General features: G+C 49.3%; 1 protein-coding gene across 3 annotated transcripts in view; it reads left to right on the top strand.

Moving 5' to 3' along the window:
* ARHGAP32 (Rho GTPase activating protein 32) overlaps positions 1-25,375 on the top strand; it is a 1,359,293-nt gene that overhangs the window by 1,032,167 nt on the left and 301,751 nt on the right. For all 3 annotated transcript variants that reach the window (XM_086956893.1, XM_086956892.1, XM_086956894.1), the window contains 2 exons: positions 11,331-11,475; positions 13,137-13,219. In XM_086956893.1, the coding sequence (XP_086813019.1) occupies positions 11,331-11,475; positions 13,137-13,219 (228 nt within the window). The remainder of the gene's footprint in view (positions 1-11,330; positions 11,476-13,136; positions 13,220-25,375) is intronic.

Raw genomic sequence — 25,375 nt, 5'->3', positions numbered from 1 at the left:
GGCACGCCGTCCTCAGGAAGGATAGAAATTATTATGCCGTTGCTGGTTCTGGTACTGCCCTTGCCCCTTGGAGTACTGGGGGGCTTGGCCGAGCGAGGGGCCCCTGCCTCGCCCGGCCCCCCGTAAAACCCGGGACGAAAAAACTTTTCCTATAGAAGTCTGGGCTTCATCCAATGGCGTGAACGTGTTCACGAACTTGCCCAGCTCACTTATAAATGGCTGACCAAATAGGCTTCCCTAGGCCACCGCTCCTGCCTCTGAATCTGCTGAATCTCTGAGCTTTGGATCTACTTTTATTAGAAATGACCTCTTTCGCTCTGTGGAGAGCGCACAATTCGCTTTGCCGAGGAAGACCCCGGCCGGCTGAGCCCATCCGGAAAAGGCCTCCGGTGAGATAAGGGCTCCGGCCGATTAACCGTCGTCCGCCATGTCTGAGATCATGGTTAGGGGTCCTGAGGCGTCCAACAATTTATCTTGGCACGCCTGATCTGTCTATCCCTTTCTTTGGGTCCTTAATAAATTTGGCCAAAAAGGTTGCCATTCTGGGATCTAACGCAGTTGTCTGTGTGACTTTCCCCTCCAAAGAGGGACGGGGACACTCCGATCGGAGCCGGCTACGAACGTCTTTCCCCATGGGTGTCCGAATCCTGCCCGCCACATAGCTTGCCACCTTTGCAGAGGGGGTCCACTCCGAGGATCTGGGATGAATAATGAGTTCTGGATCCAAAATGTCCGACTCAGTCCCTGCCCCTTGAGAGTCCCGCACGCGATGACGGGCGCCACGGTCTAGAGGTCTCAGGCTACTCGTCAGTGTCTGGTTGGGTGTCGTCCCCCGGGGATGGACTTACCGGGGTAGGAACGGTCGGGGCAGGAGCACTATTCCCTGGGGTAATCACAGACTGACGGTGTGCCAAAAAAGCCTCACGCAACCTCTCGAAAGCATCCTGGTCTACTCCCTCTATCCTGGGCCATGGAACAGGGTCAGGGGGCTGAGTCCAGCGCCACATCTCTGATGTAGATGGATCATTGGACGCTCCTGGGGCCCATCAAGCACAAAGCTGTTACAATTTCTTGGACAAACGCTCCTCCATAGGATCCATAACTTACTCAACTGCCCGGTAGATGGACGCGTCCACAGCGTCATAAAACTCATCATCCCAAGGCAGCTGGGCCAGGGGATCCTTCTCCCACTACATGTCAGCCTGGTTAGACTTGCTCACACTTGAATGAAGTGTACTGAACCAAATTAATTTTTTTAACGCCAAATCTAATGCCTCCACAGCTCAAAGACTGTTTGTTAAGTACTGGGGACCAAATCACCTATTACGCATTAAGGGTCGTACCATTTATTGGAAATCATGTAAAACCAAAGGTTTACTTTGGATTTCTCAGTTGGTATCCAACAATCTTCTGCGTTCTTTCTTGGATCTTCAATTGAACTTTTCTTTACCTTCTTCCTGTAGATCTCAATATGAATCACTCCTTCCTTCTCTTCAGCAATACCTTCTTTCTTTGCCTTCCAATCCCACTATTCCTACTAAATGTACTACTCTCTTTCCTTTATTATCTTCTCCTACTTCAGCCTCATCCTTTTATCGCAATTTATTTTTCTCTTCTGATAGACCCAAAAGTAAATGTGAATTGGCCTGGGAAAAGTATCTTGCGGATTGTTGGAGTATTCCTTTTTGGGATAAATTGTGGTTAAAAATTCATAAAACGTCAAGAGCCGCTAACACTACTCAGACTCTATATTTCATATATAAACGCCTTCTTTTTACTCCAATGAAATTAGCCTCCTTCTCTTCTGACCTTTCCTCAGACTGCTGGTCATGCAAAGGACCTTCAGCTGATTTAAAACATTTGCTTTTTGATTGCCCCTCTCTTTCCCGCTTTTGGCTTTTGATTTGGTCCAAAATAAATAAAATGTTCAATACCCAAATTCCTTTTTCCACTTCCAACGTCTTTTTGGGTTCCTTAACACCCTCTTGGCCACTTTCTTCCTCCACTCCCTCGTTATTTGATTTGCTCCTAGCAGTAGCCCTACACCTAATTATTTCTAACTGGAAACAAGCTGAGAAAGTCAGTTTTAGGGCTTGGTGGAATGCTGTTTGTTTCCATCATAGATTGGACACCAGTAATGTCCCCCCTATTTCATTATGTATTAAAAGGGATCTTTTGTGGCTTCCTTTATTTTCATATGTATCGTCCTCAGCCTTAACATCCTCTCCTATAATTACCTCGGATGAAGATAGGAAACCTCCATGAACTCTCTGCTGCCTTTTTCTTTTATATGATTTAATGAGTACTTTCCAATATCACTCCTTTTTCCTTATTATGGATACTTTGCTTTATGTATCATATTATATTTATTATTACAAATGGTATTTCATTTTGAACTGTGATTCAGGTAATATTTTCCCTCTTTCTACCCCCCCCTTTGATTTTCATTGTGATTTATTGTAGGAAGGTGGATACCTGACTATGGCTACCCCAGATTTTTTGCCTTGTGTTTAGCTGGTTTTCGACTTAGTTGGCCTGGGATCCTGCTAATCGGGGCCCCAGGCTATCTGCTCTCTCTTTAAAATGGACTCCATGCACCCTAGGTGCATAACTAAATTGGCTTGGGTCACCTTATCAGCCCCTGTAGGTGCCCAGGGCATAGGTGCATCCAAGGCCTACCAGGGGCTGCAGCATATATTTTGCCACCCCTGGCTGGCTATCCAAACTGACACAACTGGCTGATCACTCAGCTGGGGCATGGTCGTGTAATCACCCCTTGCTTAGATATAGTATACCTATATCTAAACCTATATCTGGACATATATATATACCTATAAGTCACTCCTATGGCAGGCCTTAACAATCCTGGAGGCAGAGTGCTTGGTTTGATGTGAGATGGTGCTCTAGCATGAGCTGAGCCTGTCTGCAGCTGTTGGGACCAATTCCCTTAGCTGTTCCGGGATATTGCCATACCGTATACTCTTAAGTGCATTATAATCCTCGCTGTTACTTGCTAACTTTGGTTTGGCTTTATCAAAACATGTCATGTAAGGTGTCATACGCTTTAGAATACTACCACCTTGCCAGTCCTGGCGACGGGGGTAGCATTCCACCCTTCTAGAGGGAGAAGACATGTTACTTTGCTTAAACGCGGTTAAATCTAACCAAAGCCCCAGCATCACAAAATGGATGCTGCTGCCACAGATACGAGTCTGACCTCCTGCTGCTGACCGAAACTCCGGCAGGGGAGGCCTGGACAATAGATATCCTGTCACAGGGAGGTGTCACACAACCCCAGACAGGAGATAGTGGATTGTAGCAGGGAGGGTTGAATGAAACTAGACACTGCCTGGGGAGCACAAGGCTTCCCATGCATAGTCCAGTTCAAACCGGTGCTGGGGCACTCCAGCCCCAGCTCTGGCGCGAAACTGGACAAAGGGAAAGGGGTGTAACCACCCCCTTCCTGGGTCCCACCCATAGGAGGGACCTAGCAGGTAATCCAATTTGGAATAAAGGTAGGAGCTGTGCAGATGCACATCAGATTATCCTGACTGAAACAAAACTCTGGAACCTTCGACATCCCAATCGACGTGGAAGACTGAAGAATCTCCCTTGTGGTCAAGGAGTGACCACCCTGTGCAAACAGGCACCATCCAGCGCCTCACCGTTTGCTTTGTTGCAGTTCCCGCCGGAACTCGAGCAACAGAGATCGACAAGACCCAGCGTTCCTGCCTTCCAACAGCCCGATACACAGACCCAGCAAGTCTGAGACCCGTGGAGGCGACCTGAAGCGTGGGCCGGCCATCTTGGAAAAACTACGAAGTGCTGACCGTGCAGCTCCCGAGGCTCCCTCGACGCTGTGCATTGGGGTTTAAGAAGCCCCAGCCCGAGCAGCTTTTGCACCAAAGCTCTCCCCTCCACACTCACCGAGTGCTGCGTGGGGCCCTTTTGCATCTTTCTGCTCGACGCGTTGGTCCGGTCGCTTGCCCGTTGGCTAGCGGCCCCAGTACCGACAAACCTTTGAATTTGCTCTGCTAGTCTGGTTGCTCCAGACTGGCCCTCGCTCCCCTGAAAAGGAGCACCCGCTCTGACCTTGTGGTCCGAGTAAGAAGCGATCTTCGAATCCTCCGTGGGTTGCACTTGCCAAGGTTTGTTTGCTCCAATCCGGAAGCCGACACCGCAGACAGCGAGAGCCTTCGTGGGACAGCTCGTGATCCACTTCTGGACATCCTCGGTGCCCCAGAGTCCACGTGGCAGCAGAGACAAGCTTCTCGACAACCACCTGATTGCGCCTGACATTGCCTGGTTCCTTCCTGGTTCCACCCTGGTCACTGCTGAGTGACCCAGACTCTGTCCGTCCACTCTGCTTTCAGGTACTCTACATCTTCGATCCACCCTTGGATCACACCGGACACTTCTCTTCTGGCCGCCTGCAGCATCTTCATCTCCAGGCTCCATAGATCTACACAACGAAACCCGACACGACTTTGCACCTGTGCACCCGCTTCCTGTGGGTGTGGTAACTCTTGAACGCCGGTGCTCCTGTAGTGGTTTACACCTCTAGTGTCTAAGTCTAAAGTTTTGTACTTCTAGCCCAATCGGAAGACTCCTAAAACTGTAACTCGATAACTTTTACGCACCATTGACTTTGCATTGGTGCATGCGTGTGCTTTTAACGCTGCACCCGAATCCCGCGGGCTTTTCCCGACTTCATCATTGCTAGTCCCGATTAGTCCCAGCGATTCCCAAGGCCCTAGGCCTTACCACTGTTCGATTAGTGATACTTATACCACTTATTTAGTATATGGTTTGAGTGGCCCCTGGCCTCATCCATAATTGTGCAACTTTCATATGTTTTACTGTGCTTTTGTTTAAACGCTTGTGCTTCTATACTCATAAACAGTACAGGGGATTATTCTAGTAATAAATACATATATTTTTATAATATATAACTTGTGTGGTGTCCTTTCATTTGATATTACAGGATTGCATTTGGTAAAACAGCTGGCTTCACATGCCATCTTGAGTTTAGCCTGAAGGCTGCTTAGTCCATGCTACCCCTAGGATAGCTTGTCTATAAGGTTGACTTACAACCACCACCATAAGGGATTGTTTGGACTGATACAAGGTGCCCCCAGAACTGGAGACATCATATATCAGGCCAACTTCTCACATGTATGTATTTATGCTTTTTCTTTCATGTACTGGTATTCTATATTCTTTAATAAACTTTAAAAAAAAAGTGCTGGTGACCAGCTAATCAGACTGGGCAAGCCCCAATTTGGTACGCACTGAAGGGGGGGTGGGGGGGGGATAGAGGGGGGGGGGGACCACAGCTAGGAACACTGCCTGCACTCAACTACAACTCCTGCCTAAAAGCCTGGGAGCGTATCCCTGCAGATCCTGCTTTAACGTGCTGCTGGCTTTATGGAAAATACACCCAGAGGGCGTCAGCAATCATTCACACACACACCGACTCAGGTTTCAACCTAAATGTCAAGAGCCAGCCACTACTAATAACCGGGTCTGGTGGCTCAAAGGACTAATGCATCCATTGCAGGAGCCTGTGTTCGACCTCATGGTCACAGGTTCAAATCCCGGCGGGTCCACTCAGCCTTTCATCCATCTGAGGTCGATAAAATGAGTACCATTGGGTTGGGTACCAATGAACATCTGTTATTCAGCGCCAAGAGACATCTGGGTGAAAGTGCGCTTTACAAATAGAAATGTAATGTTTTGTTAATACAGACCCCGTCCCGGGCGTAACTCTCCAGGGAGCAGGGCACAAGCAATGGGCACACAGTGAACAAACTCTGACCAATGGTAATTTTCGTAACTGCGCGTCCTATGCTACCGAGACGAGGAGACTCTTCACTTGCGTCTCACCACACCGGGGGGGGCTGGCCGCACACTGCCGCAGGCGGCAATACTCTGTGCCGTGTAGACTCCCCCACGGAACCCGCAACCCGATGTAGGAAAGCCGGTAAACAAACCACCGGAGTCACCAAACGCACCAGACAAACCCCCGCGTGCCCGTGCAAAGCCGCAATCGGCGTGCAGGGTTCTCCTCACATTCCCCGCCTTTCATAAGCAAATAAGAAATTGCGGGCAAAAATCGGAAAGGAATACAAATCTGCAGTGAAAACAACGTCTTATTGGCAGAAAACACACAACATGAAACGCGGGCGCTCGAAAGCGGCCCGCGATGGCGTTATCCTGGTCAGTTACACTTAGGCCACATGAGAAGAAAACAGAAAAAAACACTTATCTGAGGGCTGCGAGCAGCAAAGAAAGAGGACGGCCAGTGGCTAGAGAGGAGACTATATGGGACATTCTGTGCTGTGATTGGCTCATGGACTTGGGGAAGCGTTGTCCCTTCTTTGTTTCTTTTTTGACCAGCATTTTCCTGAGGGTGTTTGGGAAATGTGGTCTGTTTAAGAAGTTTGAAAATGGCAGTTGTTGAAATAAATGCAAAGAAAGGATAGCATAATCTAAAGCCTCCGGTCCTGACATAGAATTAGAGTCCTATGGTAAGAGAGAGTAAAAGTGTCATTGGAAGAGAGAGCAAGGAGCACCCAATCTACAAGGAGCCAGATAGGACGGGTGCTAACAGTTTTGGAGGCTATGCAACAAAATTAATGGGCGATGCACACCCGTAGACGAAAAGCGAGGTGACCTTTCACAGCCACAAATCATAGTGTAGAGAATCCCTCCATGTCAAGATGGGAACGTTGCTTTGCACTTACACAGAGAGGATAGTGGTAGAGATTTAAACATAGGCAAACACTTCTTCCAGTGATTTTTGCATTCTGATTCCTGTGTTTTTTTTTGGCCATTGGCATTCTTGGTTGAAATAACAAAAACATTAATGGCAACCACAGTGATTTCTTGGTACTTGCAGGGCGACTGGGTTTTGAGCCAGAATAGCAGTATGTAAATGATGCGTAGTAGGCTATGTTAAGGCTTCAGAAGGGGCAGACTGGATTATTACTAATGGGAGCCGTAGGAAGGTTCGAGTTCTGACACTGGGTTCGAGAGGACGTCAATTTGAGGTGCTGGACATGCCTTCTCTGATACTCTAGGGCCATGTTGAGTTAAAGTTTTAGAAACATTCAGTAATTTGCTTCCATAAACGATGGTTCCTACCTCAACAAAATGTCCCTCCACATGTCATAATGATACACAAGTGACATTGAGGTGCTGCTCTCGATGTGTTCAGGTGTAATGACACTGGTTTAGCCCTGTTTACGTGCTCCTGGGAAACTATGTTTGCCCGTGTTTTTTTTTTTTTAAAGTGTGCAAGTGATGAACACGGATTCACCTAGTTTAGGTTTTGCCTGGCGTCCGCTGCGCAGCAGCGTTCGCGCAGGCGAAATCTCATGTTAGAACAGTATGGGGGACTTGAACCCACCCCTTCTTCCATTGGCTAGCTCCATGAATGGAGGCTAGTCATTGGAAGAGATTGGCTGTCAATCACTCTTTCCCCGTTGGAACGCGATTCGGGGGCGTTTCCGTGTCTTTTTTTAAGTCCCGTCCCTTGTTGCCTGGGCCGCGCTGTGATTGGCTGCTGGCCCGGGACACCCCCGTGACGACATTCCCCGGGCCGCGCTGTGATTGGCTGCCGGCCCGGGACACCCCTGTGACGTCATTCCCCGGGCCGCGCTGTGATTGGCTGCCGGCCCGGGACCTGACTTGTTTCTTGTTATCTTTTTGATCGATCCTTTTTATATTTTCCTGTTTCTTGACCTATTTTTTCATTCTCCTCTTTTTACTTTTTCTATTCTTTCACTACTGCGGATAGCTCATTGTCCGATTGCGATTATGTTCACTCCTACATCGTTTCATGTGATGTTTTTCCTCCCTCCCAGCAGAGTTCACTCCTCTGCTTTCTCGTCTCTTGGTTCTCTCTCCACCTTTTTCTTTGAGGGATGCTTTTTCGCTCACCCCACTCATACTTTTAGGAATAGTGTCCCTGTTTACACTGCATTGATAATATCCGACTACCCCCCGCCACCCCCCCCCCCCCCCCTTCACCCTTTTCAGGACGCTCTCGCTCCTTTTCATTATCTTTCTCCACATGAGGATTACTCTCGGGTTTACAGCAGTTGACCAGCAGAGCGTGTGCTTTTGCAAATTAGTTTTCCATCTTCAGATTTGCTAGACAACATGCAATAAAACCGGGTCAGCGCCAGTGCACGAGTTTATCAATTTGGGAACGATGCCATTGCAACATTCTTGCTGCTGCTTTTGAAGTGATCTCATATACAGGTAGGAAATTTTTGGATTTCGGTAATCGATGTAGTAGCTGTCTTTTATTACTGTAGTTTTACGATTCAAAAATGCTTCAACACTTAGGTGTGCTATCGATCTGGGTGTTTGAAAAACAAAAAAACGTACATCTACCCAAGTTCTGTTTAGAGCAATAAGATATTGGACGAGGTTCCCGCCCGTAAATGCGGTTTCTTTGTATGCAGGGGCACGCACAAGACGCATTACAATGTCCTTTGCCTGATGTTACCATACAAATTGGAAGTTCCAGAGGAAATGCACTTTCAAGAAAAGGAATCATTAATATTGTTTTATGATGGCTCCCTCCAGTCGCTGCAGCTCGGTTCCATCTGAATGCAGACTGTCAGCCATGCAAAATCCTCAGCTGGTGCCTTTTGCCGGATTTAGAGGTTATTATAGGAATAGTAACGGCAGCTCAGGGAGCAATCAAGAGCAAGCTGCTTGCTGTCTGTTGTGTAACCTTGACCCGCTTCCTTAAATCTTCATCTTAAAGCTGAGTGTATTAGCGCTGGGACGCTCCTGGGCAGCCATGCGCTTAACAAATCTAATTTCATTTCATTTCATTCATGTGACGTAGTTGAGAATCGTTTCTGATGAATTGTAAATCAGCTGATCAGAGTGATAAAGTGTGGCGGCCACACCACTAAAATATTCATTTTCTCAGTGTTTACCTCTCGCCTAGAGATTACAGTCCAGTTTTCACGGAGCCTCCCTTCAACACTCCTGTGACACTAGGATGTGTTAATACCGAGTTAACATTTTTCTTGTATTTCGCACTCTACGGGCAGAGCAGTACTAATGGTTTGAAGATTGTATATTTATTGTATATTTCTTGATTGTGTCTCATTTTTTTAGCGTGATTTTGTGTTATGATTGCATGCTGTTGCCTCCCCGGTTTTATTTGAGTGCATAGCTAACAGCGCAGGGACCTGGAAGGGGCTCTGCGAGCCTTACCTTATGCTCAGGGAGCAGTCCCACAGATGCGAAATGAACAACCTCCACCATCCCTTGCCGTCCTCCAGTAATAGCAATGGCACCGACCAGGTTGTAGGTTGGGGTCGGGAGAGGAAATCCTAAACATTGTAGTGCCTGTTCTCTTGTAGGTAGACCTGGTTGTATATGTTACGTGGCTATATGGGAACCCATCTGGGAACAGCAACCTGCAAAAATGGTTGACATCAAACTCAGGGTTGTTCTCTGGTGTCTCAGTTAGTAATCCACTAAGAAGGAAACTTGAAGTTTGGTGTTCAGGGGAAAAGGAACCAGAAAACAAAAAGTAGGAAAAGGCAGGAAGCACAGCCATTGGAGGTTGTGTATAAAGAAAGGATAAGCGCTCCTGTGCAAGTAGGAAAGGAGCAGTGAAGAGAACAGCCTCTGGAGTCACTCCTACAATAAAGACAATGTGCTTGTGCACGTGTGAGTAGAAAGGTATACATGGAAGCGCTCCTGTGCTGGCACTTCAGGCTCCCCCAGGGTTGATAAGGGTTTATGCAATGTGCAAGGGCTCCTGCTCTGGGAAATCAAATGTGTAAATGTGAACACGCCTGCACTCACCCAAACGGCAACAAATGACAACCCTCTACTGCGCTTGTGAAAACAAATGCAGGAATGCAAGGGCTCCTGCGCTTGCACAATAGGTAGATATGATAATGAGCTCCTGCGCGTGAGAAATAAAATGTGTGAAGGTGAGCGCTCCTGTGCTCACTCAATTGGCAACAAAGGACAACGCACTCCTGCAGGTGTGAAATGAATGCAGGAATGTAAGCGCTCCTACGCTCGACAATATGTAGTATTGACAGCGCGCTCCTGCACGTGTGAAATCGAAATGTAGAGTTGCAAGTGCTCCTGTGCTCATACTGTAGACCCCACTGGTACCGCTGGTCAGTACTCACTGGGCTGCTGCGGTACGCTGGAATCCAAAACGTTTGAACAGCCCAGCTTCGCTCGATAACAGGTGAATCCCTGATGGATACCGCGGAACAAGAAGAGAGGCTTGCAGGATAGAAATAGAACAACTCCGGAGAGAGAGGGGCGGCGAGGAAGAGAGGGGAGAGTGAATAGAGGGGAAGAGAGAGAGCGACTGGGAAAAGACTTAGAGAGGGGGGTGAGAAGATGGGAGATAGCGATAGAAACGGAAGAGATTCGGAGGAGTGTAGAGAGAGTGAACAAGAGAGTGAGGGGACGGGTGATCGTGATACAGAGGGCGTGTAACCCCTGGGGCAACGTTTTCAGAATAGCCATGGCCTGGCCTTTCACTTCCCCTTTCTTTGTACTGTAAATCTAGCCTCAGACCGGGACTGACAGCGGCCACCCTATTTCCCATAGTCCATTGAACCAGCCAAGTTCCACAACAGTGCTTTCCCTTCTACTTAAACCTGGCGTCTCCAACAAGTGGCTTGTGAGCTACCAGTAGCTCGCCGCCTACCAATGAGTAGTTCTCTTATGTGCAGCCTACTAAACATGAAAGCCTTTGCTTGGTCGAAATATTATTAGTTTGTCAAAATTTAAATGTGTATATTTGAGACGAAAATGTGTGTGTTTTCAGAACTGACAGGGTGATGTTTGGAGAAAAAGCATTTACATCTTCAAAATAAATTTAAAGCTGTTATTTAAGTTGGAGAGATGTATCACTCATATTGTTACCTTGGTGCATGGTGACTGCTGCTATGGCTGTTATGCATAAGCAATGTAGATGTAATGCAAATTTATAGTGTTTATTTATTATTTACTTTACTGCTGGCAACCCTGCCTAATGCACTGATGTATTTACTGCTGACAGTCTTTGATGGACTATCACATCACTTATAGTAGCTCGGGATACAATGCCAATAGCTCTAACTTTGGCAAAGGCGAAACCGTTGCATTGTAAATGCTTGTTTTCACCTATGTATTGTCAGGTCGCCGTAGACCATTAATGCAAAGCTACGAGATTGCAAACACCTTGGCCTGCGAGCTGCCTGTTTTCTTCTTTGCTAATCAGAACTTTGGCAACGCTTTCCTAGCACTTCCTTCAATAATGTGTGACGTTACTTTCTCCCCAGCCACGAGTTTGATTCGGAGCAGATTCCTGACCTAACAAAAGATGTTTACATCCAGGATATTCACTGCGTTGGCTCTCTCTGTAAGCTGTACTTCCGAGAACTGCCTAATCCCCTGCTGACCTACCAGCTGTATGAGAAGTTCTCGGTAAGTACATCTGCACGTGGCAGATGTTTTTGTTCCAGGGCGGGGCCTGTTGGCATTATACACTCATGAAAACAGGAAGTGCTTGTAGATATTGGAGGACTCGGAAGAGTTCCATCCAGAAACACACAAAGAACTGCGTATGTATTTGCTGTGTGAGGCCTAAATTCTGGCTAAATATACAAGTGTTGTAAATTGTTTCTAACATGTCATTCTTTATAATATAATTGCCTCTAAGTTGCCCTGTCAGGGGCAGACGTCCATAATGTGAAATAAGGTCATTTATACTAGTGAGAAATCACTGAAAAAAAGGCTTTTCCTCAGCGTCCGGGAAGCTTTCCAGCTGACATCACTTTAGTTTGCCCAAAGCGCTGAAAATCCTCCCACCTTTCCCGGTTGTCCTCCCTCACCTCATGTGTTTGTAGAAGTTTCATTTAGTTTTATTTTAGGTCTTCAACAATATGATTTTTAAACCAAATGCTATGTCTTCTCTTACTGCAATATGAAAGTGAATTATATTTTCCAAATTTTTGCTACATTGCTAGGATGCTGTGACCAACATCTTACGCGGATGGCATTCAATCAGAACAAATGTAGCTGTGATTGAGAATATGGCTGACCACATCACATTTAAATCGGCACTGCCCATTTATGAGGAACTTATTATGAGTTTTTACTTTTGAAGCTCAGTATTTTAGAAGTACATTTCCCAGGAAAAATGTCCCCCCTTCAGCTTCTGTTTTTGCCTTCATGATTCTGTGCTGAAATCATTAAAGAAGGCAGATGCGCACTCAGTATTATGTAGATTTGGGTATTCAGTGTTGGTCCACGAGGGCTAGGTCCGTGCCTGATTTTGAGAATGTCCACATGACAAATTTCATACAGTGAATCTAAATCGAAGACATGTAACTTTACGGTGGATAGCTGGCCAACATAGGAAAAGGACATCCCTGATCTAGATTTTAGAGGGAACGGCAGCTCGTGTTCTGTTTGAAATGGAATGATAGAGAAGCAGATTTTCCAATGAAACAGAGCCATAATTTGTGCACAGCTTAAATTCAGCCAAGACGTTATTTTTTTACATTATTTTTACATTTTGTGTAATGATTACGTTGTTTACAACGTGGATTGTTCCTTGATGTAGCTCATATAAACTTGATAAAAAGTTCTTGAAATACTGTTCTCATGGGCTAGTGATTTTATGCAAACACCCCCATTATTATATGGATACAATGGGCTGACCTATCCACCTTCTTGTTCTACATACGCCACAACACCTACTATTTTAAAGCAGCCAGATGCTTTTCCACATCCCTAAGTTCAATACCAGACATTTACAGCATGGTTAACAGCTTACTCATTTGTAGAGGAATCTGGTTTGGGTATATGCCAATCTGCCAACTGACTCTGGAAGGAAAACAAATGTCTTAGGCGTTTAAGTGCTCCCCCACGACTCCTTTCTTTTTTGTGCCAATGAAAGAGAATGTTATGGTATAGAATCAATGTAGGTCTGCCCAAAGCAAACTCGTAATCGGTGAACTAAACATTGCTGTCATGTCCCAGTAGTTTCCATTTTATTTAGTGGGTGGCTTGCACTGCATTCTTTATTCCTTGTTGTAATGATCGAACAACATTGTAAACCCTGATTATTTCATTGTTGACAGGATGCGGTCTCAGTAGCTACAGATGAGGAACGTTTGGTGAGGATCCATGATGTCATCCAGCAGCTTCCCCCGCCTCATTACAGGTGAGACCTTCCTCCTCTCTCTTCTTTTAGATATTAACCGTACTATCAAATGAGCATCCAGCAGATGGACGTCACTTTCTGTTTGTGTCATGACAGAAAAGAAGGGCTTATTTTCAGGTTATGTTATGTTATGTTATGTTACGAGTTTGTTGAAGCGCGACAGCTGCCCCAGCAACGGGGCGTCCCGGCGCTGAGAAACCATAGCATAACCTATTGAGAAGGGCGGGGGGGAGGCTGAAGGCTTAAGGCAGTGGGAACAGGTGGGTTTTAATTGCCTTGCGGAAAGTGGACAGATTGTCAAGGCGACAAATTTTCGGGGGAAGGGAGTTCCAGAGTTTTGCTCCCAAGACTCTGAAGGAGCGACCCCGATACGGCAAAGTTTCGTGCGGGGAACCACTAACAGATGTTGACCTAGGGAGCGCAGATTGCGCTGGGGGATGTAGGGTAGTAGAAGCGGACGGAGAAGTACAGGGCCATCTGTTTTGAGGATTTTGAAGGCAGTGGTGAGGGCCTTAAATTGGATTCTAGCTTCCACTGGGAGCCAGTGGAGTCTTTGTATGGTGGCTCTAGCAGAGCATCTTCTTGGAAGGCCGACTATAGCCCTGGCCGCAGAATTCTGAATTCGTTGAAGCCTTGTTGTCTCAGTTTTGTTAGCGCCTAACAGTAGGACGCTAGCATAGTCCAACCGGGAGAGAATGATAGATTGGACTATGAGCTGACGTGTTTTGGGATCGAAGAAGCCGAGAATAGGGTTGAGGCTTCTCAGCATGCCCACACACGTAGCTGCCACTCTTTTGGTGTGGGTTTGGTAGCTTAACGAGGAGTCCAGCCAAACTCCCAGGTTTTTTACCAAGGTTTTAGGGGGAGGGATGGGGCCCAGCAAGGAATTGCACTGTGGTATTCCTTATTTGCCCAAGGGAAAATCACGCACTCAAGCACACAAAAGTTCAGTCAATGGAAGTCAAACTTGTTTCCAGTGATAGGCCGTTGATAGAGACTAGATCCAGTCAAATGAAGTTTAATTCTTCCTTTACTTCAAAGTCAGGATTACAGAGCGAAAGATCCAGAACACCGCAGCAAACATGTGTTCTTCCTCTTGGACTTTTTCAAGGCTATAAAGCATAGAGTAACTGTGCGTACTGAAGTCTCCTCACAGCTTCAGTTACATTAAGTAGTTTCTTAGAGTGTGTGGTAAACCTTTGCCAAAATATCCCAGTCCTGAAAAGTATTACTGGGTAGCCCCCAACCCCTGTCTATTCCTTTATAGTCCGGGAAAATTATGTGGGTTTGACCTTGATAAGTCCACTCGTCTAGGCTAACTTCAGCCGTAGAAACGCAGTGTTCCAATGATTGAACTTTTGTGTGCTTGAGTGCGTGATTTTCCTTTGTACAGTGCAAACACACATCGTGTGGTTTGCTAATTAGCACCTAAGGTGACTAGGTACTTATCACGACATAATCTGAATATTGTTTACCTATTGACACTGTGCTCTTATTACAGCCCATAACTTCTAATAGATGTTCATGTCACTCGGGCCCAGTCACCAATGTTTGTTGTATGATTGTATTCCTTATTTGCTACTGTTCAAACTACAATGCGCTTTGTCCTCTGTGGAAACCTTTTTCTCTTTCCCCATGATTATCAGCTCTGGCCGTCTGTGTCATTTATATTACAGTTTACTTTGGAATTCAGGTAAGCTTTGCTGTATATTGGTAAGTCTAAATCACAAGCAAGAAAAAAAAGATAAAAGATAGTTTCTAGTGTAGTTTGCTGCTTGAAAAGTGAAACATGATCGTATATTTGGAGACAATTTCTGACTATTTAGGCAATGACAGAGAATTTCACTATTAGTCCTGGAAATTTGTGACCAAGCAGATTTTTGCGATTATTCAAATGTGTTTGCAAAGCATTTCTATATTTTGAATAATAACAGGTCGCAATGCCAGTTAGCTAAACAACAGGTGTTACAAATTGAAACTACCTACCATAATACCTATTTTTCCACTGTTTCAGACCCAGAGGTCTTCAAGCCAGGAAATTAATAGAGTAAAGCAAACACAAGGAGATGATGGACTGAGCGCTGAAACTTTTCAGACACTCACCCCCAGACACAGATCTGGGTTGAATCCATCATCGTTCTTTAGCTCACTTCGCCACCTCAGTTCAGACATAGCTATATGCAAATCAGTCTTGACCCTGTGCCTCATGGGAATAGTCCAGCCCGAACTGCCAAGCCATGTCTTCCCTGGACTGGAAACAAGCATCCAGGGAATGTTTTTGGGCTAACAGCCCTCATCAGCCAGGCTAACTTGAATCCAGTGGCAAAGTGGGCAAGGGACCCACGTCGGGGCATACCCTGCCAATTTAGGGCGAACAAAGCCAACACAAGGGGATGATGGATGGAGCACTGAAACTTTTCACACACTCACCCCCAGTCACAGATCTGGGTTGAATCCATCATCTTTAGCTCACTTCGCCACCCCAGTTCAGACATAGCTATATGCAAATCAGTCTTGACCCTGTGCCTCATGGGAACAGTCCAGCTGAAATGCCAAGCCATGTCTTCCCTGGACCGGAAACAAGTATCCTGGGACCGGTTTCGGCTAACAGCCCTCATCAGCCAGGCTAGCTTGAAGCCAGTGGCAAAGTGAGCAAGGGACCCACGTCTAGGCATACCCTGCCAAATTAGGGCGAACAAAGCAAACACAAGGAGATGATGGACGGGGTGCTGAAACTTTTCAGACACTCACCCCCAGTCACAAATCTAGGTTGAATCCATCATCGTTCTTCAGCTCACTTCGCCACCCCAGTTCAGACATAGCTATATGCAAATCAGTCTTGACCCTGTGCCTCATGGGAACAGTCCAGCCGAAATGCCAAGCCATGTCTTCCCTGGACCGGAAACAAGCATCCTGGAACCGGTTTCGGCTAACAGCCCTCATCAGTCAGGCTTTCTTGAATTCAGTGGCAAAGTGAGCAAGTTTCAGCGCTGCGTCCATCATCTCCTTGTGATTGAATTAGTAGAGAAAGCCAGATCAGAACCGAGCTAAGGGCATGGCTTAGCCCTTAGAGCTAAAGCATAAGTCAAGCCAAGTGAATTTTTGATTACATGCCCCTCACCTGCTGACTGTGGCTTGTGTCTTCTAGCTCAATGCTCTCTGCTCCTTGTACATGTCTGTGATCCTGCCGCAAGCTCTGAACACACAAAATGTTTCAAAGAAGGCCAAGGAATGCGCCAGATTGAATAACAAAGTTTCATAATGAACTAAACAGATTCCTGGGTAAGGCCTGCAAGACTGCCAATAACCTGCCCAGGTATATCGGTCTACTATAAACACTCCCCTGTAGGATCAGCCACTTCCACCTCTTCATGGCTTTTCTTTTCCAGAAAGCTCTTAGTCAGGTCCGCCAACTATTCCAGTCCTGCCAAGAAAGCAGTTTCTGAGAGATCTGTGCACACCAAGGAGAGGGTCTTACCCTCGGCCCTTTGTAATTCAAGTAAGCCGAACATCCCCATCAGATTTGAGTGTAGGCTGCCAAATGTTTGAACCCCTGCTTGTGCTCAGATACAGGGCTCTGGTACATGTCTCGGACCCTTATGTTCTGTCCCAGAGATGCAAACTGAACCATGTCCAATTTCTTTGGGAGCTGAAACCTTAGCTAATATTCTCACTGTGTGTTTAGGAGTAGGTAAAAAATCACGAAATTCGGCATGTGTTCTCCTTTATCTCTTTGGGGGTCCTGTGGGTGACTCAGTCTTGTCTCTCCTAGTGCTTGTGATCCAGTGGAAGCGGCATACATTTTATACATTCACAATGTACCTAATAAATCATAACCTAAACTATAATACAAATGAACAAAGTGTTTTAGACCATAAGACTCTCATCAACCACTTCGAGAACTTGAGGTCCTCCAATAGATCTGAATGCAATACAAGCTTTCATGCAAACCTAGATCAATGAACTAATGCACAGCGTGCAAAAGTCAGTAAATAGGCAACCCTTCAGTCAGAAAGGTATAACCTATTCAACACCATCAGCCGATGATGTGCAAAGTGATAACCAGGATAGTTAAGCTCAGGGCAGTCAAGGTTTGGACTCACAGCATGTCACGTCCAGAAATGCAAGGGAAACAGTCAGCCAGCCGGCAAGAGCAGCACCAATAGCAGCAGTAGCAGTTCTCCCAAGAAATGAAGATAGCCAGCCCTTTTATGTTTCTTTCCACAGAGTAATTATACTGTGGAGTGTTTCAAATTCAATCTTTAATGTAACCTCTTCATCACTTTTACGCATTTCCATTCGTTAGGATCCATGGTGTGATCGTTCTCCTAGTTCAAATCATCCGGAACTCTGACAAACCATTTTTGTTTCCTTTATGCAATGTAAACTACCTCATAAATAGGAAGCATGGGGGCGTGGCCAAGATGGCGGAGTGAGCGGTCGCACATCCTGAGGACTCCTCGGCATCTGCCTTTCCCGGACCGCTTTATCCGTATTTCGCCCCCCAAAGTGCTGCAACGGGGGCGGTAGAGAGAGAAGACTTGCCCTGGCTGCTCTGAATGCTGATGTTGATGACCCCGGCCCAGTGGGGGCGAGAGCAAGCGATCGCCGGAGGCGGCGACTGGCGAGGGGGAACGCTCAGGGGAGACTCCGTGGCTGCGGCACCTGTGGAGCTCGGAGAGGAGGCCGGGGCCCCGTGACTGCAGACGCAGATGCCTGCGGCGTTGCTGCTGCCTCCGGTGGTGCCGCGACGGGGAGCGGGCGCTGGGGGACGGCCCGGAGAGAGTTGGTGAGTGGCGACGCTGCAAGTGAGGCCGGGGACGCGGCCTACGACCGGGAGGGTCGCGACCTTCCTGCCCTGCCCTAATTCACGGATGGGTCCCATAGATCATCCGCAGGGGACCGCGGCGACATTCGAGGGCTGGAGAGGCGGCTCCCTCGCAGCTACCTGCATCCATGGTGGCCGGCGGGGAGAGGTGAAATCGAGGCCGGGGACGCGGCCTACATCTGGGGGAGCCTGGGCCTGCCCGCACTGGCCTGCTTCGCAGCGTGGCCCCACGAGACGCCTGAAGGGGGCCACTGAGGCAACAGGGAGAGGCGGAGTTGCCCCCCCCTCCTCGCGGCCGCCGGCACAACCTGGGGCCGAGAGAGACAACTGAAATCGAGGCCGAAATCGCCGCCTAAGACCGGAGTTGCCCGGGCCCACACGAGCTATCCGGCCCCATAAGTGGGCCCCGCAGGGTGTTGGAGTCAGGCCGCAGGGGCAATCAAGGAGGGACTGGGAGTCCCCCACATGGCCAGAAAGGGGCGGAGAGCCGAACAGGAGACCGGGGCTGGCGGAGGTACCGGGGGCCCGGTAGACACGTGGAGCACGACCAGCCAGCCCTCACAAGAGCACCCCGGGGGTCCTTGCGGCTCTCAATCGCGGAGCGAGGAGAGGCGAAATAGGGGGGGCCTTCGAGGGGGTGAAACCCCGCACATGCGCTCCAGGCCGACACCGGACAAGAAGCACTGCACCTGAGAGCCCCGGTGCAGCGGCCGTATCCATGGTGAACTTGGCGTGAGGGGTGCCAGGAGAAGAGGTCCATGTCGGGACCCCCCCCCCCCCCCCACGGGTAGTGGTAAGCAAGCACGGTGAAGGACGCCAGGTGGAGTACCCGCAGGGAGAAGGGGGTTTGAGGCGCCATAAACCTCAACGGGAGACGCACGATGGCGGGCCAGAGGAAGAAAGGTGACCGCATCCTCCCGGAAATGTTAGGCAAAGGACAGACAAAAGGAGACTAAGGTCAGTCGTCCCCAGGGGCACCCAAGCTCCAGCATGACTCCAATGAGGGTGAGGTGCCCATCACCAAATCCTTCCTAGAGTCTCTCTTCAACTCCCTCTGTGAGGACTTCCACACCCTGAAGCAGGAGGTCGCCGGGGAAGTCCGAGGGATCAGGAGCGAGGTGGACAGACTCGGCGAACGGGTGTCCACCATCAAAGATGCGGATTGCGCACGAGACGAAGAAATAGTACAGCTGCTGCAGGAACTAATATGCCTGAAGGAACAACAAGTGGACCTACAAGCCCACGCCAAGGATTTGGAAAACAGGTCCCGGCGGAACACCATTCGGGTCCGGGGGGGGGTCCCGCCTAAAGAAGAAGGAACAGACTTCACGGGCTATCTGCAAGCCCTATTCCGGGATGTTTTGGGGGAACCGGCGGACTTTGAGATCAGAATTGACAGAGCTCACAGAGTGGGTTTGGCAAGGCGTGCATCTGCCCCGCCTCCGGATATTCTAGCCTTCCTCCTGGACTACCCTCTCAAAGAGCGCATCCTCAAGGACGCACGGCGGCAACCCCTGCAGTTTCGGGGACAATCAGTGGCCTTATTCCAAGACCTTTTAGCAATCACACTCCAAAAGCGTAAGGCTTTCAAGGTTGCGACAGACTTTTTAAGAGGATAAGAGATCCCATACGCCTGGGGGCATCCTTTCCGCCTGATTTTTAAGTGGAACGGTGCCCTGCACCAGCTTCGCTCCCTCCAAGAGACATGCGCACTACTGGACATCACCAAGGCGGAGGAGGGTACATCACCGAAACCACCCCGGCGGCCGTCCAGGGATGGCTGGCAGCAAATTGTTAGACGGCGCTCGCCGGTAGCGAGCTCGAAGCCCGAGGCACATACCATCAAGAAAGAGATGGACAACGCCATCCAAGAGGTGGTCAAGGACACCACATCTTCAGATTGATTGAACTCCGGGGGGAGTACCCATTAGCATCAATCACTATGCGAGTCTGGGGGGCGGGGAGAGGGGAGCCATGGGGAGCGACGTGGCAGTACGCCCACACAGGTAACTCACCACAGCCCTGCACCTCATGAGGGCAGGACTGGGACTATGTTCACTAGTTGGGGTACTACACGGGGCTGGGGGGAGCGGGTTGGGATGGGAGGGGGGGGAGTTGGGGTCTGGGGTTGTTGGCAGGGTTTGTTGGAGGTGGGGCCACCCTTCTGTCCACCTTTCTTTTCTGTTTTATTTCCCACAGGCTACTCAGAGCTCCGGAGCCAACCGTGAAAGACGATGACTCACTCCAGACTTAAAATTCTCTCCCTTAATGTGCGAGGGCTCAACAACCCCATTAAACGACAAGCGGTCCTGTCCCTTTTAGAGCACTCCACAGCTGATCTCTGCCTCCTCCAGGAGACTCACTTACTACCCAAAGATTAGCACTGACTTAAATCTTGTGCCTTCCCCACGCAACTGTTCTCATCCTCCTCCAAGAAAGTGGCAGGGATAGCAATATTGGTATCCAAATCATGTAAGGGCAAGGTCCTCCAGCGAGAGGCGGAGATAAAGGGTCGACTACTGGTATACCGCTTCCTAATAGCAGGTCAGACAATAGTGGTGGGTTCTGTATACGTGCCCAACGAAGGGCAGGAAGCCTTTCTCCAGAAAGCGTTAGCGACAGCCACAGCCAACACTGAACAACATTTACTGTTGGGGGCGACCTTAACTTAGTCTTCCATAACGCGGCAGATCGCTCCTGCCAAAGATCGGGTCAAGTGGGAGCCCTTTCCAAGTCCGGACACGCACACCTCCGGGATTTGGGCCTTATTGACCTGTGGAGACACCTACACCCACGCAGTACCGCATACACCTACCACTCAGGGGCCCATAAGTCCTACGCCATTACTTTCTCTGCTCCTGGAAGTAGACATCTTGCCTGCCTCCCTATCTGGCCATTCCCTGGTGGTGGCCACATTCCTTTTCCCAGCCGCACCGACCCCACAACGACACTGGCGCCTCAGAGAATCCCTCCTTCATACCCCATTGACAGTAGATCGGATCAAATCCGCCATCACACACTTTTTGATCCACAATGACAACACTGACACTACACGGGCAACACAGTGGGCCGCCCTTAAAGTTGTCTTATGAGGCAAACTTATATCTATCGCTATGGCCAACAACAAAGAGCGAGCGCAGAAACGGGCCGAAATAGTGCAGCGGGTAGCCGTATTGGAGCAAATGCACCAACTCACAGGGGCAGCGCGGGCTTGGCGCCGACTGTGCGCTGAGAGAAAGATACTATCCGCTTTGGACCAAGACAAAGCGGAATATGCGGCCCTTCGTCTCCGACAAGCCTATTACGCAGGGGGGGAAAGATGCGGACGATTGCTAGCGAACAAGCTGCGTGAGCAGCGCCAGAGACAAGGGGTACAGACCATACAGAACGCCCAAGGTGACTTAGTATCAGACTAAGAGGCGATAGCGGAGGCCTTTGGGGCGTTTTATGAGGCCCTCTACTCCGGCTACGCCCTTGACCCGCAAGTAGGTCAGGGATACTTGCAGGAGACGCTCCTTTCATCTCTGAACTCGGCCCAGGCGGATTTCCTTGATAAACCCATTGGCCTTGAGGAGGTGGTGTCAGCGATTTCACACCTGAAGCTTGGGAAATCCCCTGGCCCAGATGGGTACCCGGCAATATTTTACAAAACATTCTGTCACCAGGTGGCCCCCCTGTTACGGGATCTTTTTAACTCCTTTGCCCAACCTGGCGCGATTCCCGCAGAACTTTTGGTAGGCGCAATTTCGGTCATACCAAAGCCTGGTCGGGTTGCAACCCGTTGTAGTTCGTACCGACCGATCTCGCTTTTAAACATTGACTTCAAACTGTACACAGGCATTCCGGCGAGCCGGTTAGCACCCTATATGCCACAGCTGGTGGAGCCGGACCAGGCCGGTTTCATACCTCAGCGGCAAACCAGCGATAACACTAGGCGGGTCCTCCACCTCATTGAAGCAGGGTCGCGTATGCGGCCAGATAGCATGCTATTAACCATAGATGCCGAAAAGGCCTTCGACAGGGTGCACTGGCCCTACCTGGAACAGGTCTTGCGCCTTTTTGGTCTGGGGACGTTCTTTGTACCCGTATTTTGAACTGCTACAGGCAGCCTAATACCACGGTGCGCGTCAATGGGCACACCTCCTCTCGCTTCCCGATTGGCAGGGGGACCAGACAAGGGTGCCCCCTTTCCCCTATCTTGTTCGCCCTTTATATGGAACCGTTGGCGCAAAGAATTCGGCAACACGCCCTCATCAAAGGCATCAAATTTGGGGGGGGACACACACAAGATCAGTCTCTATGCTGATGATATTTTACTCTCCCTCACCGATCCCGTCTAATCTCTTCGTGCACATTTTATTGAACTACATAGTTTCACGCTCGCCTCCGGGTTCAAAATGAACACTGACAAATCGATCGCCCTCAATGTCTCCCTGTCACCCGAGACGCTAGCCAAAGTGCAGGGGGAACACAATATGCAGTGGTCTAGTACCAAGGTCCCTTACTTGGGGGTCCTCCTGGGCCCCACCATCCCAGCCACCATAAATGCGAATTATAATAGACTTTGCACGCAGCTCCGCGGAGAACTCTGGAGATGGAAGCGCCATTCCCTCTCCTGGCTGGGGAGGATAGCCGCCACCAAAATGACACTCTTGCCACAGATACTATATCTGTTTCAGAACCTCCCCTTACTACCACCAGCGGGCTGGATCCAACAGACACAGTCCGAGCTGGCGTGCTTCATCCGGCCGGGTCGCCGTCCACACCTTAAACATGCCATTGCAGTCCTTCCGCCTGGCCACGGAGGCGTAGGAATACCCGATCTCCAACTCTATTTTTACGCGACACAGCTCCGCAGTCTCGTGGAGTGGCATCAGCTGGAATCAGGCCAGAACTGGCTCTTCCAGGACCATGCAGTGGTGGGCATGCCCCTACAGGGGATTCCCTTTCTCCCCAAGCACCATCGACCGCCTAATCTCTACGCGTCCCAGATCAACGGTACTGCCATGGAGGTGTGGGACCGGGTCGCCACCAAACACTAATTAACATCCTTCCCCTCCCCTCTGACACCGTTATTTGCTAACCCCGGCTTCACCCTGGGCCTCGATCCGAAGGCATTTGCGGCCTGGCGACATTCTCCTTGCAGGGCCCTGGGACATCTTTTTAATCTGAACGGTACCTCTCTTTTCCACAGATGAGGGAGGACTATGGCATCCCAGAGGGTGATTGGCTATCTTATTTGCAGGTACGTCACTGGGCACTTCACCCGGAGGTTAGGCCGGGAGTGCAACGTCATCTCACTCCCTACGAGAAGTGGCTAGTCACCCGCACATCTGACAAAAAACTAATCTCTGACCTGTACCAACATCTCCTCCTCACAAACATTTACACATACAATGCGGGTAGGTGCCGGTGGGAGCGGGAATTGGGGAGGGCCCTTACACCCAAAGAATGGAGCGGTATTTACCACAGAGCTAGACATTCCGCATATCATGCAGGCCTGACTGAAACCCGGACCAAGGTAGCCACTTACTGGTACCATACACCTGTACGCCTTCATCAATTTGACCCCCGCATTAGCGACCGCTGCTGGAGAGGGCGTGGGGAACAAGGCACGCTGGAACATTTGCTATGGACTTGCGACCGCCTGCAAGAGTACTGGAGCACAATACTAGATGACATAGACTCCCATCTAGACACCCAACTTCCCCGGTTCCCGGCCTAGATCCTTTTGGGGTTGCCCAACGCCTTGATGTACCCCTTGAAATCACGGAGAGGCCGCCTCATCGCTATTGCACTAGGGGCGGCCACGCAAAACATTTTGGCTCACTGGAGGACACCACAGGCCCCCCGCATACAGGCTAGCTGCACAGGTTGTGGATGGTGCTCGGACCATCACTTGGTTTGTCTCTGGTGCCTGAAGCCCGACCGCGATTCAAAGTTGTGCTCCAACTACCAGGCCATGGCTCCAAAAGAGTTGAGAGAGCACTCCCTAAACCGGCGTTCGTCACTGTGTCGTTCTCGGTTGAGAGGAAGGTCCGGGCACCCTCTCTGAGAGCCCCAAGTCTTTGTCCTCTCACTTAAAGTCGTTGAGTCGGTCAAATAAGAAGCACAAAAAACACCTCTCTCCATCTGTTGGCCGACGTGATGGAGGAGCCTCGGCATTCTAGGCCTTGTTCCCCGGAACCTGCGCCTGTACCAGTACCATGCTTCCCTGCCTTCTCGGGAGCCGGAGCGACCACCGCCCAGATCAAAGAATTCTAAGAAGCCATGTTTATATTTGGGCAGCCTGATCCTACTAATGCTCCTTCGGGCCCCATAGGCTCAAAAGAGGCCCCATCAGGTTCTGTGCTGGTGGCATCAGCACCAGCTCTGATGATCCCCATGGATCTGGACTGATGCCGGTCTGGCTATTGCAACCTTCCCTGGTGCCAGCTCTGATGCTGAGATTCCCGATGCCCCCAATGCCAGCCCATTCTCATCCCGACGACCTAGAGGCGGATCCCTGCTGACAGAGTATTTAAGTCCTAGGTCTGTTCCTCAGTCTTATTCTGAAGGGCTAGGACTGGAGGAAGATTGGGAGGGGCTGCTGGACCCTTCACAAGACCAGCCTTAACAGGAAATGGACTGTTACGAGGAGTGGGGTGAGGCCAGCAGTTTGGATACCTCCCCAGATTTTGGTCTGCTTTCTCCCCCTACTATGGCTCTGTATGGCTACGGAGGAGGGAGCTTCAAACACTATGGTGGTTCGAAGGGCAGTTGAAGTCCTGGACCTTCAGTTGTCTTCTGTGGCATTCAAGACACATATCTTGACTGAGGTCTTGCAGCCAAATGTGTCCTCCTCAGAACCATTGCTGCCCTTCAATGAGGCCTTGACAGACGTTCTTCTGGGAACCTGGTCCATGCAAACACGGGGCTGCTGTGAATAGGACAATTGCCAGTCGCCTTCGCCCTGCTCCAGGTGACCCACATTTCTTTACCAACCACCCTGCCACCGAGAGCTCGGTGATCCAGGCATCTACTTCCCAGGGCACAATCCCTTCCACACCCCCGGGCAAGGACTCCCAAGAGGCTGGACAGTTGGGATACGAAAATGTTTAATCCATCGTTTTAAGATCTGTTCGCCTTCGCATATATTTCACAGAACAGTCCATCGACCCTCTTTCTGCTTCACTTTCTGATGTTTTGCTTTTTAATTTAACCCTTGCCCAGCAGGGCTCTGCTGTGGGCAATCTGAAAGGGTGCCTTTCAGCCATGTCTGATTTTCTGCGACTGCAAGACCAACCCTCATTATTTAAATCTTCCATTGTAAATAGATTCCTCAACGG

The sequence above is a fragment of the Lissotriton vulgaris genome, chromosome 2_1 (assembly GCF_964263255.1).
Source record: "Lissotriton vulgaris chromosome 2_1, aLisVul1.2, whole genome shotgun sequence".
NCBI classification, from domain to species: domain Eukaryota; kingdom Metazoa; phylum Chordata; class Amphibia; order Caudata; family Salamandridae; genus Lissotriton; species Lissotriton vulgaris.
The sequence above is the reverse complement of the archived record's forward strand: the minus strand, read 5'-3'. Positions and strand labels throughout refer to the sequence as shown.